The 19,319-nt window shown below is 37.1% G+C and overlaps 1 protein-coding gene and 1 long non-coding RNA gene across 4 annotated transcripts; one reads left to right on the plus strand and one right to left on the minus strand.

Annotated features, from left to right (window-relative positions):
- Positions 1–491: 491 nt before the first annotated feature.
- Positions 492–4,272, minus strand: LOC128134267 (uncharacterized). 3 transcript variants are annotated; one of them, XR_008232615.1, is made up of 4 exons: positions 2,089–4,271; positions 1,524–1,626; positions 1,190–1,220; positions 492–739 (listed from the first exon to the last, which is right to left on the minus strand). It is a non-coding gene; the product is annotated as an uncharacterized LOC128134267 (long non-coding RNA). The 3 variants fall into 3 exon arrangements; XR_008232616.1 differs by having other exon boundaries at positions 492–1,220; positions 2,089–2,357; positions 2,470–4,267; XR_008232614.1 differs by having other exon boundaries at positions 492–1,220; positions 2,089–4,272.
- A 6,245-nt stretch (positions 4,273–10,517) lies between these two features.
- On the plus strand, positions 10,518–12,725 carry LOC128126055 (ribosome biogenesis protein ERB1-like). The gene is made up of 2 exons (XM_052763780.1): positions 10,518–10,716; positions 12,157–12,725. Exons 1-2 carry the CDS (start codon positions 10,518–10,520, stop codon positions 12,723–12,725), a joined length of 768 nt encoding a protein of 255 aa, XP_052619740.1.
- The last annotated feature ends 6,594 nt before the right edge of the window (positions 12,726–19,319 follow it).

Below are 19,319 nucleotides of genomic sequence, written 5' to 3' on the forward strand. Positions count from 1 at the left end.
CTAAAGAAAAAGACCCCAGGCATCTGAAGATAATGGAAAGAAAAATAGGTGAATAAGAAAGGACAAACATGCATTTGTTGCCACCATAGAAACTGTAGAACAAGAATAAGATGATTCTAAGATTCAAAACTAAAAGGTTGATATAATCTAAAGTGGTGTTTGTTTTCTGCCAAAAGCTCTTTTTGACCTCTTATGTCTACGGGAGGAAAGACATTTGTGAAAAAGACTGTTTGCTTTTCAGAAGACAAAGGATATATAAAAAGATCTTTTTGACATCTTTTTCCGGAAGACAAAAAAAAAGCTTCTAACTTTGGAAGACATTAATTTTTAAGTTCTAATCCTAATTTAATATTTCTTTTTCCACCTATTTTAAGATTCAAAACTAAAATTTGAATAATCTACAGACACTGCTATGAACCGAGTGTCCGAATAGAGAGTTGATGAGAAGTAAATATGAGTAAAACATAGCGGCATTTAGTCATCATAGCAACTATATGAAAAGCTCAGATGATCTTATGATTCAATAACAGAATCAGTACACTGCAATAAAGGAGAGAAAGAGAGCTGAAATCAGACACATCCACATTGAGAAAATATCCCACCATAATGGAAGGAGAAGTCTCATGCTTGTGCTCCACAACTTTCAACCAGAAACCCAAAAAAGCAAAACAAATTAAGACCATTATAGAAAAGAAGATGCTTTAAATTCATTAGATTTAGTCAGACTCCCATCTGTCTCCTGTAAGGTATATATCCACATACAGAGAGAGCATCAGAAAAATCACCATATCCATAGCTTCAAATAACTAAATATGAGTAGAAAATTTTGACATTAATATGATCTTATGATTCATAAACAAAAAGATTAATAATCTAGAGGGAAATTGTCAGAAAAGTCCCAATATTTACGGAAACGTTACAGTTAAGTCCTAATTTTTTTTAACATAAAAGCCCCGATTATTTCATTTTGGCTCAAATTAACAAAAAAGTCCTTTTTTTCTTTTAACAGGAAATGACATATTACCATGTAAAATCAACTAACCGGGACTTGTCTGTTCAAAAAAAATAAATTGGGACTAAAATGTAACTTTTCCGAAAATATTGGGACTTTTCTGACAATTTCCCTCTAGATTGCAACTTAGCAACGTACAGGAGTTGACAAGAACTGAATCTGAGTGAGTAAACGTACATGCATTTTGTGTCACCATGCATCATCACAACTGTAGAAAAAAGATGAGATGATCTTAATATTAATATCAAAAGGAAAAGGTTAATGATATCATTTTTAATTAAACAATGTAAAAAGCTCCTTCATTTCTCATCGAGGAAAACCAGAACAATTAGACAGAGTTGAACTTTTCCTCATTACAGTAAAAACTACAAATCAGAGAATTAATATTTATGAACAGCAGTAAAACTCATATAAGTGACACTGATATATCCCTTTATCTTTCAAACCACAACAGAATACATACATTAATTAAAAGTTTAGCCAACAAAATAAAAAGATGAATAATATATACCTGAAAGTGGTACCTAAACACATGAAAATAGTCTACAAGAGGGACATCATATTCAGGCTATTAGTCGAGTTGTTTTGAACATAATGTCCTTCCTGCAAATAGCCTGGAAAGCCCATACCATTAGAGATTAGAAAGATTCAACCAACAAATAGGAGCAAGATAGAAAAGACCATTTGATTCAAAGTTCATTGTTGTGAGTTCATGTACAGAAGAATTAGTAAAAATACAAAAATGTGGGTGAAATAGTCATTTTACATGGATTTAAGGGATATCTCAGTTGCAATTTAACATCATGTATGAGTTGACAAGAACCAAATCAGAGTAAATATGTGTGCATTAAGTAAGTGAAAAAAAGTTCAGGTGAAAAAGAAAAGACAAACCAGCTAAAATGAAATTTACCACTGTGCAAGAGTTGACAAGAACATAATCAATCTTTAGATTTACAAACAAAAGGTCGATGATATAGATTTCAAGCACAGAATGTTGTGAATATGAAGGATGCCTAGGAGTATGAATATGAAGGTGAATAAGAAAAGGCAAACAAGCTTAATTAATTGCAATTTACCACCATCACAGGAATGGATTCTGAGTAAACATCCATTGACTTTGGGTGGGGCCTCTATAGCAACTGCAAAAAAAAAAAAAAAAGGTGAGCACATAAAACCTTATAAAGAGACCCAAAAAAGAAGGGAAACAAGTGAATTTAAGGTCAAATCAAAAGGTTACTTACTAATAAGAAAGGACAACCTAACTCAATTGTAATTTACCAGCATGCAAGAATTGAAAAGAACTGAATCTAAGTAAACAGATGTACATTTGGTGTCATCATAGCAACTATAGAAAAAAAAAAAGAAAAAAAAAAAGATGAGAGGATCTTAGATTCTAAGAACAGGATCATTGCACTGCAATAAAAGAGAGAAAGAAAGAGCTGAAATCAGACACCTACTTGAATGGAATATCCACATTGAGAAAACATCTCACCAAAATGGAAGAGAACTCCCCAACTTTCAACCAGAAACCAAAAAAATAAAAAAGGAAACACATAAAGACCATTATAGAAAAGATGATACTTCAAAATCATCATCATTAGTTATCCTGTAAGGTATATATCCACAAAATAAACAAGTTAATGGAGATAATCATTAAAGAAAAATATTTGTTATATAAGCCATACTGATATCTCTGTATAAAATGAAGAACATGACGAAAAAAAAAAGAACCCGATAACCAAGAAACTCAATGACCTTAATTTTCAAGTTGGAAAGAATTGTATAAGGAACCTCTGTCATTCAAAAATCAAAACCCTTCAAATAAACCCATCAAAGAAGAACCAAGAACAAGACAAGTGACAGATGAAAAACAACATATGATAAACAAAGAATTGAATCTTTGGATCCATACATGCATTTGTTGCCACCATAGGAACTGTAGAAAAAGAATGTGATGCTCTTAATATTAATATTCAAAAGGCACACAATCTACACTCACTGCTATGAATCGAGGGTCTGAATGAAGACTTGATGAGAACTAAATATGAGTAAAAAACATTTAGTCATCATAAGATTCAAAATAGAAACAGTCATATAGCTCTCCAGATTAAGTGCTTAACCCATTAAGCCAAAAAGAAACACTAAATATACATTCCATAGCATGAATATGGTACTAATTAAATAGTGTAGAACACACAATCAGTTGGAAAAAAAACCATAGCATCAAAGAAAGAAATTCCTGACCACACTACTCATGATTCATATAAGCATTTAACTGGAAACTAGTAAAAACTACAAGTGACACTGATGTCCCTTTATCTTTTAAACAACAACAGAATACATTAAAAGCTTAGCCAACAAAATAAAGATAATTAATAACCTAAACACGTGAAAATAGTCTACAAACATATATGAGCAACACAGAAAGAACTCGAAAAGGAAAAACATTTAACTGGAAACTATAAAAAGGTTACCACACAAAAGCTTGCATAATAAGGGAAAAGAAAGAGAAGTTAAGTTCAAATCAGTAGTTAATAATTTAGACTTCATTACACACTGTTATAAACAGATAATCTAGATCTGAAACATGTAAAAATAGAGACAAAATATGACTCAATGAGATGATCTTAAGATTCACAATCAAAAGGTTGTTAATAATCTCAGATTTCAAGAACAGAATCATTACACTGCAATAAAAGAGAGAAAACATGCACATAAAGACCAATATGGAAACAAAGATACTTCAAAATCATCATCATTAGTCAGCCTCCAATCTGTCTCCTGTAAGGTATATATAATATCCACAAAATAAACAGGTTAGTGGAGATAATCACTGAACCTATATCATTGAAGAAAAATAACTTTTACATATATGTGATATCCCTTTATTTCTACTCCTACAACAAAGCACATAAAAATAACTTGGAATTGCTCATCTAGAGAAACCCAGAAAGAAAACACGTTTGTAGATGAACAAATTCAAAAAATAATATATTTATATGGAACAGATAAGCCATCTAACAAAGCATTACGAAACAAGACACATCTCTCAACTATTTTCAGAAATATTCATCAAACCCTCCCTACGATAGAAGGGGAAAACCCCCAAAAAATTTATTCTGATTCATTCTATCTTCTTGTTCTTAATGATTGACCAAGAAACCCAAACAATGAACTTAAGAAGATTAAAGAGCAGGATCAATCGACTATCAAAAACTATTTCAAATAAACAAAACCAAAAGATTCTAAAGATTATCTATGCATAAAATGAAGAACATGATGAAAAACAAGAAACTGATCGATAACCAAGAAGTGGAAAAACCCCCAATTTTCAAGTAGGAAAAAACTGTATAAGAAACTGTTAGCCTTTCAAAATGAAAACCCTCGGAAAAAATCTGTCAAAGAAGAATCAAAAACAAGACAATCGACAGAAGAGAAAATTAAAAGATGCAAAATACAGACATACATGGGTACTTGAAGAGACTTATCATGGGTAGCTTGCTAATGCTGTTGGAGAAGAACGATCGAAGGGAGTGCAGATTGATTACTGATATATGTAGGTTTCTAAAGGCGGTTTATGTGCGCAACGGTAAATATATTTTATTTCCTTATTTCGCGTATCCAACTAACGATTCTTCTTCTTCATGGTTTTTAAGGCGAATCTAAAGATACCTGATTTAAAACCACTTTGACTTCGAGTAAACCCCTAGGATATCATAACATATTAAATTTTCACAGTATTGGTCTAAAGATATACGAAATTATTAAAATTTTTATTTATAACCATCTAGGATATACTAAAATTCTAGTTTATATTTTCAAATATTAAATATTTTATTATAGGAATTGTGATATAATATCTCAATTTTATTTTGTATACTTATATAATCAAGTTTATTTTATATAATTACACAATCATTTTTATTTTGTATAATGTCTCAATTTTATTATAGGGATTTTTATATAATATTTCAATTTTAAAATTGTTTTTAACGGTCGTATTTTAAGATGAATCTAACAAACATGAATAGAGATTTGTCCAAATTCTTTCATTTAACCTTAAAGGATAAACAACAAAACACGAATAATTAAAAACATAATATCATATTTTTTTCATATCAATAATAAATAAAAATAACAAGTTTCATTTACAGTTGTTTTGTCAAATACTATCAAATTTTAATGTTATTAATTACCAAGAACATCAACTACATGAATATTATAATTATTAAGTGGTGCATTCGGTGGAATATATGCATTAAGTCGAACATTATACAATATTTCTCATCTAGTAAAACATTCTAATATGTTGTCACTTCAAACTGGCAAAACTATAAGCATTGGGTGTGATTCTTGTAAATCAACTTTCACGTAATGGCCATTTATAGTGAAATATAGGGTAAGTTAGAGGGTGATTATACACATTCATCGGCAGCCTCACTAAGCTTGTATAGTGGCATTCCAACCTGGGGTATTCCATCCTAATGATGACTAGACCAGAGGTTGACTAGGTCTGGGGTATTCCAACCTGATGGTCGATTGGACCCGACATGCATGATTGTATGTTTTATCGTATGGGATATTTTGGGAGAAACTCACTAAACTCCGTGCTTTCCCAGTTGCTTATTGTTACAAGTATCATCAGTTTTCTCAGGAAGATGAAGGCGTGAATGTACACATTCATCAGCAGCAATGAAGACTTCGCGTTTTAAATATTACTCTAAAATTATTATAAATGTATTTGGAATAAACCTTTTCTCAATATTTTTTTTCTAATTTGGAGGATTTCCTTAAATAAAAATGAAAATTTTTTGTTGTGAAAATGGGACGTGACAACGAAGTTTAGCGTGTTCCCCAAGATACCACATACAGCACAACATATATATATATACAATTATGGGTTATCAGCAACCTTGAGAACTATTAACAGTCCCAATGAGCTAACAACACGCCCGATGGGTTATCAGCAACCCTGTTAGCTATCAGGCATCAGCAGGCCCAGTCACATATAAATAGCATAACATAACCATAATAGCTAGACCATGTTGGTTATCATAAGTACAGCTATCCTAACACCCAGGTAAGAGTAAGTAGGTAAGAGTAAGTGAGGAGACTCACCAGATACTACGACACGAAAATCTAGCACCTGAACTTTCGGATCTACACTCCGCCTAGATAACAAAATAATTAACTCTAATTAATAATTAAGGTCCAAAAACTCACTTGCAAATCCAAATCCCACGGCTAATCCTTCTAAGGGTAAAAGGACCATTTTACCCTTCACATGGTCTAAAAACCCTAAATATTGACCAAAGGTCAAAGCCAACGAAAGCCAACGCTCAACGAGTACGCTGAGTGTACCAATCTTTACGCAGGGTGTACAACAGGGCCAGCTTTCATCAGGGAAGTATTAAGCTACGTTGTGCGTAGCCAATAGTAAGCCCGACGTACTCCGTTTGCCTCTATTTCCACTAAGTTAGTGTCTTAATCCATTAAGACAACCAACCCAACCACATATCTGACCAATGTACGATGTCTTAATCCATAAAGTTGTTGGCTTTAAGCCTTTTCACCATGTTTTGAAAACCGGACCGGACCGGCCGGTTCAACCGGGAACCGGTCGCGGATCCGGTTCTTTAATGCTAAAAAACCGGTATTCATGTGAACCAGTAAAAACCGGTCCGGTTGAACCGGTCAAAACCGGAAATTTTAAAAAATATTTATTTTTTTCGTTTTTTGTATTTTTTATTTAATTAAATATAATTATGCATCATCCGGTTTTTCCGGTTTTTGAGACCGGTCCGACCGGTTGGACCACCTGAACCATCGAACCGGTAAGACGATCGGTTCAGTCTCCTATCCGGTTTTCAAAACCTTGCCTTTTCATGGTTAGGGAGGACTCAATATAAAAATCTTCAGCTTCTAATGCACTCTAAGCTACTTTATTCATGCATGAACCAAAAGGAATGATCAAGGAACCATTTTTGTGAATCCACAAGTCCCATAATACATGAAAGAACAGCTATAAACCCCTGGAGTACCCCAAACTCATAAAGGTCTAATCTTTGGGGACAATACTATTAAAAATTCGAACATGGAGATCTAATGAAATGCTTTCCAAGATACAAACTTTATACATGAAAATGATGCATAGGGAGGGAAGTTTTCTAGATCTACAAGCTTGCTAACACCCACTCCTTTTTCTCTAGTTTCCTTCTTTAACTAAAAGCACCAAAAACACCTAAATGAACTTGCAAGGCTCACACAATCACCCAAACTTAGGATTAGGGTTTAGGGAAGGTTTGGAGGATGATAAGGGTAACCAAAAGAGGACTTAATGTTCTTTATATAAGGAGCAACCCATGGAATTAGGGTTTGGAGTCTGGGCTAGTACGCCAGGCGTACCACACGTATGCCCAACGTACTAGCTGGCTATTCGCGATCATGCATTCTGCATGAGTACACTGCACTTACTCATAAGTGCGCGCTGCGTACGACCTAATCCGCAAGTCTAAGCACAGTTTTGGAAGGCTAAGCACAGTTGTTCATCGGCCGGAGAAATCTCTTTGTTATACTTGCTATAGATTAAGGTCTTCTCATTGGCATCATATTCATTACCAAAGATTTTGTCATTTGCTGAAAAACTGAAAACCTTGTTGATAAAGATTTTAATTCTGGCGAACAACCTTCAGATCCTTGTTATGGATTTATCCTTAAAAAATAAAGGTACAGGAGATTCTGAAGAGCAACCTTTCAGATCATTCGTTAAGCTTCGTTGAAAATGAAGATGGTTTTCAAGGAAGACTAATGATTAAACAAGAACTTCTTTCAAAAAATTGAGATAACAGATCTTAAAATAAAGAAAGAAAATATATTCAGAAACGTTCATTCAAGATTTAATATTTTGAATACGTTAAAAAGAAAAATGAAATATTTTACTTCATTAGTACAAAAGAAATTTATGTCGACATAAAATATACTACATTATCTGTTTATCTACCACTATTAACCAAAGAACAAATAAATTGTAACCTAAAAGATATTCCTACATAAATAAGATCTAAAATTAGAATGGTCCACATCGGAGCAGTAAAAATTCCAATCACATCTCAATTTCAAGAAGGAATTCATTCTCCAATATAAATGGCCTTGATTGATGATAGAATTAAGCATCGACAAGATTGTATTCTTGGTGTAGCCTGAGGAAATCTAGCTTACCAAAAATTCATGTTTTCAGTTTATCCTAAATTTGCCTTAGATCTAAAATCAACAAAATTAAATAAGGTTTTATCTTTTATTCATCACTTTGAAAGAAGTGATCTCATGAATCCAGGAGATAAACCCTTCACAATAACCTACCTCATAGGATATGCATTAACAAATAGTCATCATAGCATAGATTATAAAAAAGAAGAATACATAAAACTTGAAGATGTATTATGTGATAACTTAAATTTAAGATGTAGAAATATATATGTAATTAGATTATATCATCATAATAAAAGGATTAAATTCAAGGAATAATGAGGTAATTAGTGGAGAATTATGGGGATTAATGGCAAAAACCGTCATCTTCATTAGGGCTGTAAATTTGAGCAAATGAAAGGGCTGCACCAGTTGTAGACTTAGGTGATATATATAGCTTGAGAAATCAATTGGAAACCCCATTGGAATTTCGAAAAGGGTGAAGAATCGAGGAAGAAATCGGAGGTAGAAGGTTGTGAAGGATTTCAGAGTTTTCTTAGAAATTAAGGTATGATTATTCGAATTAAGCTTAATATAATAGCTTAGATTGATGTATATGCATGGTAAACGTATTTTGGTTCAACCTACAGTCTCAATTCGATCAAACCAATAGCAATTTGATAAAAATCTTAGGAATGAAACTTTTGGTATAATGAACCCTGAAATTTGTATGATTGTGAGTTTATTTGTTAAATTTTATTGATAACAAGAAGTGGAGATGCTTAATGGTGATTTTACAATTAAATTTTACAAGATTTTTCAAAGCTTTCCAGTTTAATAAAAATGGCAGAAAAGGAAGAAAACAAGAGTGTCGGGTGAGGAAGAAAGCTAGTTCGGGTATGGAGGGTCAACGTGTGCCGTAGCTTTTAGAAATAAAAAAGAGTTTAATATTATTGATAATTTGTTTACTTTTTCATGTGGTTAGAAAAAAAATTGTGATTACAGCGAAGCAAACTGTACATTTTTTTTATTACCTGTTTGCAAATCGATGTATATGCCATTTTCTTTTCAAATATGAAAATACAGTATTAGCCCCTCAACTTTTAAAACTATTTATTTTACACTATCATATAGGAAGCTGGAATTTTCAGATAGAACCCCTGAGTTTTATAAACTTACCAATTCTTTTGAAGTTGTAGGATTTAACATAGTTCGGTTTTAGCCCTACACTTTGGTATAATATAGTTCAAAATAATTTCGGATATTACAAATAATCCCTTCAAGTATTTTAACGTCACTCACTTATTTAATTATTGATTATTTATTATTCTAGAGCATTTTTAACGGGAAGTATTATAATCTTCTAAAAGAGTTATTACGCGTGTCATAATTAACGATGGTCGAATGATGTTGATGGTTGAACCAAAATGGAAGCATGGGATGTTTGATAGGATTATAGTCTTAGAAAATATTTGTTGGTGGAATGTAGGGTGTGAGTGGCGCGGCAAGCTCCGGTTAAGTCCTAACAGCCAATAAGGTGAGTTTCGTGTGAATTTTGTGGTTGTTTGCATGAAAAGTTGATTCTAAATTATTTGCAATTATATGCTACTGTTGTTATTGCTATGGATATTTGTGTGAAATTTTGTGAATTATTTCATATAAAAGGGTGAAAATGGTGGGTGACATATAGGGAACAGGTGTATTTACACGGTCTTATTATTAGTCGTCGTACGAGGTGTTAGTACGCGGCGGAGAGCTTACGCTCTGTTTATCTAGACGTAAGCATATTTGTTGTGCCCGGCGGAGGGACTCGTTCCCTGAAAGTGACAGTAGTTCCCTAATGTGTCACCAAGGGTGGAAAGAAATGAAAAGATTTATATTGATAAATTGTTGCATTATTTTTATTTTATTGACGTCAATATGCATGAAAACCACGAACTCACTAGGCCCTAGGCTTACCCATTAGAATCTTTAAATGCACGCAACCCAGGAAATTACGTAGCAAGTGGCAGCGGGAATGGAAAGGATAAGGTTCAGACTTGAAGAAGGCGACAAGTTTTGAGGAAGACGTGGCGCACCAAGTGTTTAATTAAATTTCTAATTGCTTTCGCTATTATTATTAATAATTACTTTAGTATTTGAATCTTGATTTTTGGAAGTTTTGGGACTATGTTAAGTTATATTTATATTTGAAATTTGGGGTGTTACAAGTTGGTATCAGAGCGTGGTTTAAGCAGATTAGTCGTTGTTTAAACGCCTAAGCTTAAACGGGAGGAGCGGTACATCGCCTAATCTGGAATGCGTCTCGTTTGTAGGTACTATGGATCATGGAAAGGCAATCGTCGATGGTGGGGTGTCAGTTGAGGGTACTAGTGGGTTACTTCCCCACGAGAAGTTGAAGGCCGAGTCAGAGCTCTCTGACTCGGAAGGCAATCTGGAACCAACGACCCCACTCAGCCTCTCTGAACGGGATGAAGAAGACGAGGATGTGGAATCCGAGGTGGAGCCCGAAGAAGATTGTAACAGCCCGGAACCTCAGGTATTATTAAATTATGTTTTTGGGGTGATTTAAAGGGGGACTCGGCGAGTTGGAGCCTAGACTCGCCGAGTAGGATCGCAGACTTGGTCGCGGGATCGCGACGGGACTCGACGAGTCCAGGCATGGACTCGGCGAGTCGACGCTGTGCAGCAGAAACCCTAACCGTTCAGTTTGAATCGTATATAACGCCTCTTAGGCCGTCATTTGCAGTCTTTTGATCGATTGAAAGGGATCCTAATTGTTGTGGACGTCTAGGGCAAGAGAGAAAGCTATTGGAACTTGGAGGAACTTGCTAGGCAAGAAGAAGAAGAAATTGGCCAAAGGAATATCAAGGAGGATCAAGTTCTGAGGTTTGGGGAACACAGAAGGAACGTTCTCAGGTAATACTCGGACCAAAATCTGTTATCTTGATGTGTCTATGAGTTTAGGGTTTATGAAACCCATTTAGGGATTAGATGGGTTATTATGTTGTTACCCAAACGCTTTTACCCCCAGTAATGAGATGTTTAGATGTCCAGAGGGTCCCATGGTTGTATACCTTGGGGCCATACGTGATTCAGGAAGCAGTTACTCGTCTGCATGGCATGGACTCGCCGAGTTGTTCTTCAGACTCGGCGAGTAGCTTGAAGATGTACTGGGACTCGCCGAGTTGTTCTTCAGACTCGGCGAGTGGAGTCGGGGTGGCCCCGCGATTCTTCCAGGAGTAACTCGTCGGGTCGAGGAGGGTACTCGACGAGCAGATAAGGAATCTCAGAAAGTTGAAAGACGTCTAGACTCGCCGAGTCGCCATGGGACTCGCCGAGTCCAGTCGAGTTGACCGTTGACCAGAGTTGACCTAAGTCTGACTTCTTAGGGATAGTCACACTTAGATGATATGAGTGCTAATGAGTTATGTAATGTTATAGGAGGGTTGTAGCTCGTTGGTTTGTGCACGAGTGATTTCAGGAGTTGCTAGTTTCAGCATTTACGAGGTGAGTCTTCTCACTATACTGTACCCGGAAGGGTTTGACTGTATGACCGGAAGGTCGGATATGTTATGTGATATGTATGCTATATGTGGTAAGTTAATTGTTATGTATGCTATGTATGATATGTGGGCCGGAAGGCATTTATATATGGGCCGGAAGGCGTTGATATGAGGACCGGAAGGTCAGGGCCTGGAAAGGCGTATGTGTGTAAGTGTATATTGGGGAACTCACTAAGCATTTATGCTTACAGTTGTCGTGCATGTATTTCAGGTACTAGCAAGGACCGTGGGAAGGCGCCGGCATGATCGATACACACTGAAGATTGTTTTATGATCTTGGGAGTTTGAATAATTGTATTGACCGAATGATTATACTATTTATGCCCTGTTTTTAATGGAATAATTATGTTTTAAAAATAAAAATTTGCTTGAAAAATTTGAGTTGTTACAAAGATCCTGAGGAGGAGCCCGAAGAAGATCCTGAGGAGGAGCCCGAAGAAGACCCCGAGGAGGAATCCGAGGGAAATCACGTGGAGTACCATGCGGAGCAAAGATACGAAACGTTCCATATGCCTTATGTGGAGTACACGCCAACTAGTCCTGGTACCTACTGGGAGCGACTTTATAAAGATGAAATGCCACAGGCACAGCTCGAGATTCACAGTTTAAAAAGAAAGATTGAAGAGATAGATGAACATAGGTCAAGGCTCGTACAGGAGAACCAAATAAGGGTTGATGCTGCTATGAAAAGTAAACGCAAGATACAAAGGTTGGAACAGGAGGTGTCAGAGCTAAGGAAACTGACTATCACTAAGTTGTGGGAAGGGTTTGTGGCTTGGGCAAAACAAGCCAAGGCCACGACTTACGGATTACTAGATAAGGTGGTTGGAAGAGAACCACCTCAGGCCGAGGTGTTGGTCATTCAAAGTGGTCCCGGAGATCGAAAAGCTAAAAAGATAAGGAAGTACTTGAAGGAGGGAAAGAGAATATTGAAATATGATGACATCGTTTTTAAAAATTAGAAAGTAGGAGTGCAATGATTTGTCTTTTTTGTTTCTTTTTTTTTTATTATTTCTCTTGGTTGTTGGCTTGAGTGACTTGATGTGAACAAGACGTATGCCTATTTTTGAAGTTTTTGGAATAAAATTTATGTTTGTTATACTTATTGTGTTATAAACATAAATATGTAGTTGATATGTCTTCACGAAGATCTGGGAGGTTCACTAGGGTCACTCCGGAGGAAGAGCGCATCCCAATTGGAGCTTATGTTAGAGCACCAGGAGATGTTCCAGAAACCCCACTGAACCCGAATGCTAGTCGTGGACGGGGCCAAGGAAGAGGAAGGGGTAAAGGAAGAGGCCGAGGTGTTGTTACAGCACCGATACCTGTACAATCGGCCCATGGTAGCTCTGGATCCCACCGCGGTCGAGGTCGAGGTCGTGGAAGGGGTCGTGCGGCAAACACGATCACTAGAGAGGAGTTGGCTGATGAGATTGCTCGAGCAATTCGAGACACCTTACCGGATGTAATTGCTCAGGCACGAGAAGCAATAATGGGTGAGTATGAAGGTAACTTGGGTGGAGGTGAAGAGGACTACGATTACAGTACACCAAATATGAGTCGTAAACCAAGTATTGCACAACCCACAAGGCATCATGGCAACCACGATCGGCGGGGTTGTAGTTACAAGACGTTCATGAACTGCAAGCCACCCATTTTTAACGGAGAGATTGATCCCGTTTTGTCATCAACATGGATCATGGAGATTGAGGGAACATTCGATACTAGCAAGTGTGCGGATGAGGACAAGGTGATTTATGCTGCGACAATGCTAAAAGGGGAGGCAATACATTGGTGGGGCATGGTGAAGGAGGTTAGGGGGCATGAGGCAGCCAAGAATATGTCATGGGATGATTTCCTAAGAATTTTTAAAGAAAAATTTTGCCCTCGTACAGCGGTTAAACAGTTGGAGGAAGAATTTTTAAGGTTGGAGCAGGGGAATATGACTGTGAGGGAGTACACCACAAAGCTCACGGAGAAGGCTAGGTTTGCCGAATTTTACGTATCTACGGAAGAAAGAAGGGTGGAATGCTATATTTGGGGATTGAGAACAGCTATCCGTGAATTTGTGCAAATTCAGAAACCGGGTACTTTCCAGTCTGCTGTTGATGCTGCAGAAGGTCGTGAACGTGAGAAGAATCGTCAAGGTGAAGACAGGGCTTTGGGGAAAAGAAAATGGGAGGGTACAAATAATGATTCGAAGAAAGGCAAGACTTCAGGGCAAGAACGTAAGGTTGATCAAAGCTCTGGAGTAAAGCAATGTCCGAAATGTAACCGTTATCATAAGGGGGGGTGTAACATGAATCAGAAAGTTTGCTACAAGTGTGGTAAGCCAGGGCACATAGCCACAGAATGTAAGACAGGAAGGGTATGTTACGGGTGTGGTTCCCCTAACCACATTAAGTCGGAATGTCCTCAGAGTAAAGGTAACAACAATCAAGGCAGGATAACAGACAATCGGTCGACGGATAAAAAGGCTGACACTGGTAGAACAAAAGCTAGAGCTTTTTGCATGACGGCTCAGGAGACCCCGGATGTGGTGACAGGTACTTTCCTAGTAAACTCAGTTCATGCTAGGGTGTTATTTGATTCTGGTGCAAATAGATCTTTTGTGTCTTCTACTTTTTGCAAAAACCTGGGTAGAAATGCAAAGACTCTAGAACATGCCTTAGAAATTGAAACTGCTGACGATCATTGGGTAGTAGTAAGAGAGGAATATGATGATTGCTCTATCAAAATCGAAGGTAGTGTGCTACCATTAAAATTATTACCTATAGCCCTAGGTGATTTTGATATTGTTATAGGGATGGATTGGTTGTCAAAAAACCAAGCGATTATAGATTGTGAAAATAGGATTGTTCAAGTTTGGATGCCAGAAAAAGGAATGGTAAAAATTTACGGTGATCGGCGAATTAAGGACTCTATTTTGATATCAGTGACTAAGGCAACTCGTTATCTAAAGAAAGGGTGTCAAAGTTATTGGGCATATGTTCTCGATTCTAAGAAGGACAAGCCTGGAATAACACATATACCAGTTGTACGCGAGTTCCAAGATGTGTTCCCTGATGACCTAACTAGCTTGCCACCGGATAGGCAAGTGGAGTTTCGAATCGATCTTACCCCAGGAGTAGCACCGATAGCTCGTGCGCCCTATCGGTTAGCACCAACCGAAATGAAGGAGTTGATGACTCAGTTGCAAGATTTGCTCGGCAAGGGTTTTATTCGGCCCAGTACCTCACCGTGGGGTGCACCAGTACTATTCGTCAAGAAGAAGGATGGGACAATGCGAATGTGCATTGACTACAGGGAGTTAAACAAGGTGACTATAAAGAACCGGTATCCATTACCGAGAATTGATGACCTATTCGATCAACTCCAGGGGGCAAGTTACTTCTCAAAGATCGATTTACGGTCAGGGTATCACCAGCTGAAAGTCAGAGAAGAAGATGTGTCGAAAACAGCCTTTCGAACTAGGTATGGTCATTTCGAGTTTTTAGTAATGCCATTTGGTTTGACCAATGCACCAGCTGCATTCATGGATCTGATGAACCAGGTGTGCAAGCCATACCTAGACAAGTTTGTAATCGTCTTTATCGATGACATATTGATATACTCTAAAAGTAAGGCAGACCATGAGCAACATCTGCGGCTAACACTTAGTTTATTGAGGAAAGAAAAATTATTTGCCAAATTTTCAAAGTGCGAGTTTTGGCTTCGGGAAGTCCAATTTTTGGGACATGTTGTAAACGAACAAGGTATCAAGGTGGACCCAGCAAAGATTGAGGCGATTGAAAAGTGGGAACCACCAAGGACCCCATTAGAAGTTCGAAGTTTTCTTGGGTTGGCAGGATACTATAGACGGTTTATACAAGACTTCTCGCGCATAGCTGCACCGCTAACTACCCTGACAAGGAAAAATGTGAAGTTCGAATGGAAGCCAGAGCAAGATAATGCCTTTAACGTCTTAAAGGAAAAGCTTAGCAGTGCACTAGTATTATCTTTACCAGAAGGCAATGATGGCTTTGTTGTTTATAGTGATGCATCCAAGTTAGGTTTGGGGTGTGTTTTGATGCAAAACGGTAAGGTGATTGCTTATGCCTCACGACAGTTAAAGGTTCACGAGCGTAAATACCCAACACATGATATGGAGTTGGCTGCAGTAGTGTTCGCTTTAAAGATTTGGAGACACTATTTGTATGGGACAAGGTGTCAGATCTTCACTGATCACAAGAGTTTGAAATACCTGTTCGATCAGAAAGATCTGAACATGAGACAGCAACGGTGGATGGAACTATTAAAAGATTACGACTGTGAGATATTATATCATCCGGGGAAGGCAAATGTGGTAGCTGATGCACTAAGTCGTAAGGAAAGAAGAGAACCACCTAAGATTCGAATGATGAAGATTAGCATAACCACCAGCTTACTAGATGATTTGAGAAAGAATCAAGAGGAGGCCTCGAAGGAAGAGAAATGGAAAAGTGAAAGGGTGGCGGGAGTAATACAATCATTGGAAAAGGATAGTCGTGGCTTGAAGTGTTTCCAAGGAAGGGTTTGGGTACCACGAGTGGGTGAAGTGCGTAACTTACTTCTCAAGGAAGCGCACATGTCAAAGTACTCAATCCATCCGGGAACAAACAAGATGTATCAAGACTTACGAAAATCTTACTGGTGGCCTGGTATGAAAAAGGATATAGCCTATTTTGTTGAAAGGTGTTTGACGTGCTTGAAGGTGAAGGCTGAACACCAAAGGCCATACGGTCAGTTACAGTCAATGGAGATTCCAGTGTGGAAATGGGATCACATCACAATGGACTTTGTGACTAAGTTACCAAAGACACCAAAAGGTTATGACGCGATTTGGGTAGTTGTGGATAGATTAACCAAATCGGCACACTTCCTTCCGATTAAGGAGACGTACCCGTTAGAAAGGCTAGCTAAATTATACGTTGACGAGATAGTGAAACTGCATGGAGTTCCATTATCTATTATTTCGGATCGGGATAGTCGTTTTACGTCGACATTTTGGGGTAGCTTCCAACGAGAAATGGGTACTCGAGTAAAATTGAGCACGGCATACCACCCGCAAACAGATGGCCAAAGTGAACGGACAATACAGACCTTGGAAGACATGTTAAGGTCTTGTGTTATTGATTTTGGAGGGTCGTGGGAAACTCATTTGCCGTTAATTGAGTTTGCCTACAACAACAGCTATCATGCAAGTATAAAAGTCGCACCATATGAGACTCTATATGGCAGGAAGTGTAGAACTCCATTATGTTGGAATGAGGTGGGGGAGAAACAGTTGGCTGGACCTGAACTTGTTCAGCAAACTACCGACAAAATCCAGGTGATTAGGGATAACATTAAGGTTGCTCAGGATCGGCAGAAAAGTTATGCAGATAAGCGGAGAAAGCCAATAATGTTTCAGGTCGGTGATAAAGTTATGTTAAAGGTGTCCCCATGGAAGGGCATTGTTCGTTTTGGTAAGCGGGGGAAGTTAAGTCCTCGCTACGTTGGACCCTTTATAATTAAGGAACGAGTTGGACAGGTAGCCTATCGATTGGAGCTACCAAGGGAAATGCAGGGCATTCATAGCACATTCCATGTCTCTAATCTAAAGAAGTGTCTAGCGGATACCGCCATGGAAGTGCCACTTCAAGAAATTAAGGTTGATGAGAAGCTACGATATACAGAAGAACCCGTTGTGATTATAGATCGAAAGGTCAGAAAGTTAAGGAATGTGGAGATACCACTGGTGAAAGTTCAGTGGAAGTATCATAAAGGTTCGGATGCAACATGGGAGACCAAGCGAGATATGAAAACTAAATACCCTCATTTGTTTGCTTAATTCAAATTCCGAGGACGAAATTCCTTTAAGGAGGGAAGTTTGTGATAACTTAAATTTAAGATGTAGAAATATATATGTAATTAGATTATATCATCATAATAAAAGGATTAAATTCAAGGAATAATGAGGTAATTAGTGGAGAATTATGGGGATTAATGGCAAAAACCGTCATCTTCATTAGGGCTGTAAATTTGAGCAAATGAAAGGGCTGCACCAGTTGTAGACTTAGGTGATATATATAGCTTGAGAAATCAATTGGAAACCCCATTGGAATTTCGAAAAAGGGTGAAGAATCGAGGAAGAAATCGGAGGTAGAAGGTTGTGAAGGATTTCAGAGTTTTCTTAGAAATTAAGGTATGATTATTCGAATTAAGCTTAATATAATAGCTTAGATTGATGTATATGCATGGTAAACGTATTTTGGTTCAACCTACAGTCTCAATTCGATCAAACCAATAGCAATTTGATAAAAATCTTAGGAATGAAACTTTTGGTATAATGAACCCTGAAATTTGTATGATTGTGAGTTTATTTGTTAAATTTTATTGATAACAAGAAGTGGAGATGCTTAATGGTGATTTTACAATTAAATTTTACAAGATTTTTCAAAGCTTTCCAGTTTAATAAAAATGGCAGAAAAGGAAGAAAACAAGAGTGTCGGGTGAGGAAGAAAGCTAGTTCGGGTATGGAGGGTCAACGTGTGCTGTAGCTTTTAGAAATAAAAAAGAGTTTAATATTATTGATAATTTGTTTACTTTTTCATGTGGTTAGAAAAAAAATGGTGATTACAGCGAAGCAAACTGTACATTTTTTTTTTGCAAATCGATGTATATGCCATTTTCTTTTCAAATATGAAAATACAGTATTAGCCCCTCAACTTTTAAAACTATTTATTTGACACTATCATATAGGAAGCTGAAATTTTCAGATAGAACCCCTGAGTTTTATAAACTTACCAATTCTTTTGAAGTTGTAGGATTTAACATAGTTCGGTTTTAGCCCTACACTTTGGTATAATATAGTTCAAAATAATTTCGGATATTACAAATAATCCCTTCAAGTATTTTAACGTCACTCACTTATTTAATTATTGATTATTTATTATTCTAGAGCATTTTTAACGGGAAGTATTATAATCTTCTAAAAGAGTTATTACGCGTGTCATAATTAACGATGGTCGAATGATGTTGATGGTTGAACCAAAATGGAAGCATGGGATGTTTGATAGGATTATAGTCTTAGAAAATATTTGTTGGTGGAATGTAGGGTGTGAGTGGCGCGGCAAGCTCCGGTTAAGTCCTAACAGCCAATAAGGTGAGTTTCGTGTGAATTTTGTGGTTGTTTGCATGAAAAGTTGATTCTAAATTATTTGCAATTATATGCTACTGTTGTTATTGCTATGAATATTTGTGTGAAATTTTGTGAATTATTTCATATAAAAGGGTGAAAATGGTGGGTGACATATAGGGAACAGGTGTATTTACACGGTCTTATTATTAGTCGTCGTACGAGGTGTTAGTACGCGGCGGAGAGCTTACGCTCTGTTTATCTAGCCGTAAGCATATTTGTTGTGCCCGGCGGAGGGACTCGTTCCCTGAAAGTGACAGTAGTTCCCTAATGTGTCACCAAGGGTGGAAAGAAATGAAAAGATTTATATTGATAAATTGTTGCATTATTTTTATTTTATTGACGTCAATATGCATGA

Source organism: Lactuca sativa, chromosome 5, assembly GCF_002870075.4.
Source record: "Lactuca sativa cultivar Salinas chromosome 5, Lsat_Salinas_v11, whole genome shotgun sequence".
NCBI classification, from domain to species: domain Eukaryota; kingdom Viridiplantae; phylum Streptophyta; class Magnoliopsida; order Asterales; family Asteraceae; genus Lactuca; species Lactuca sativa.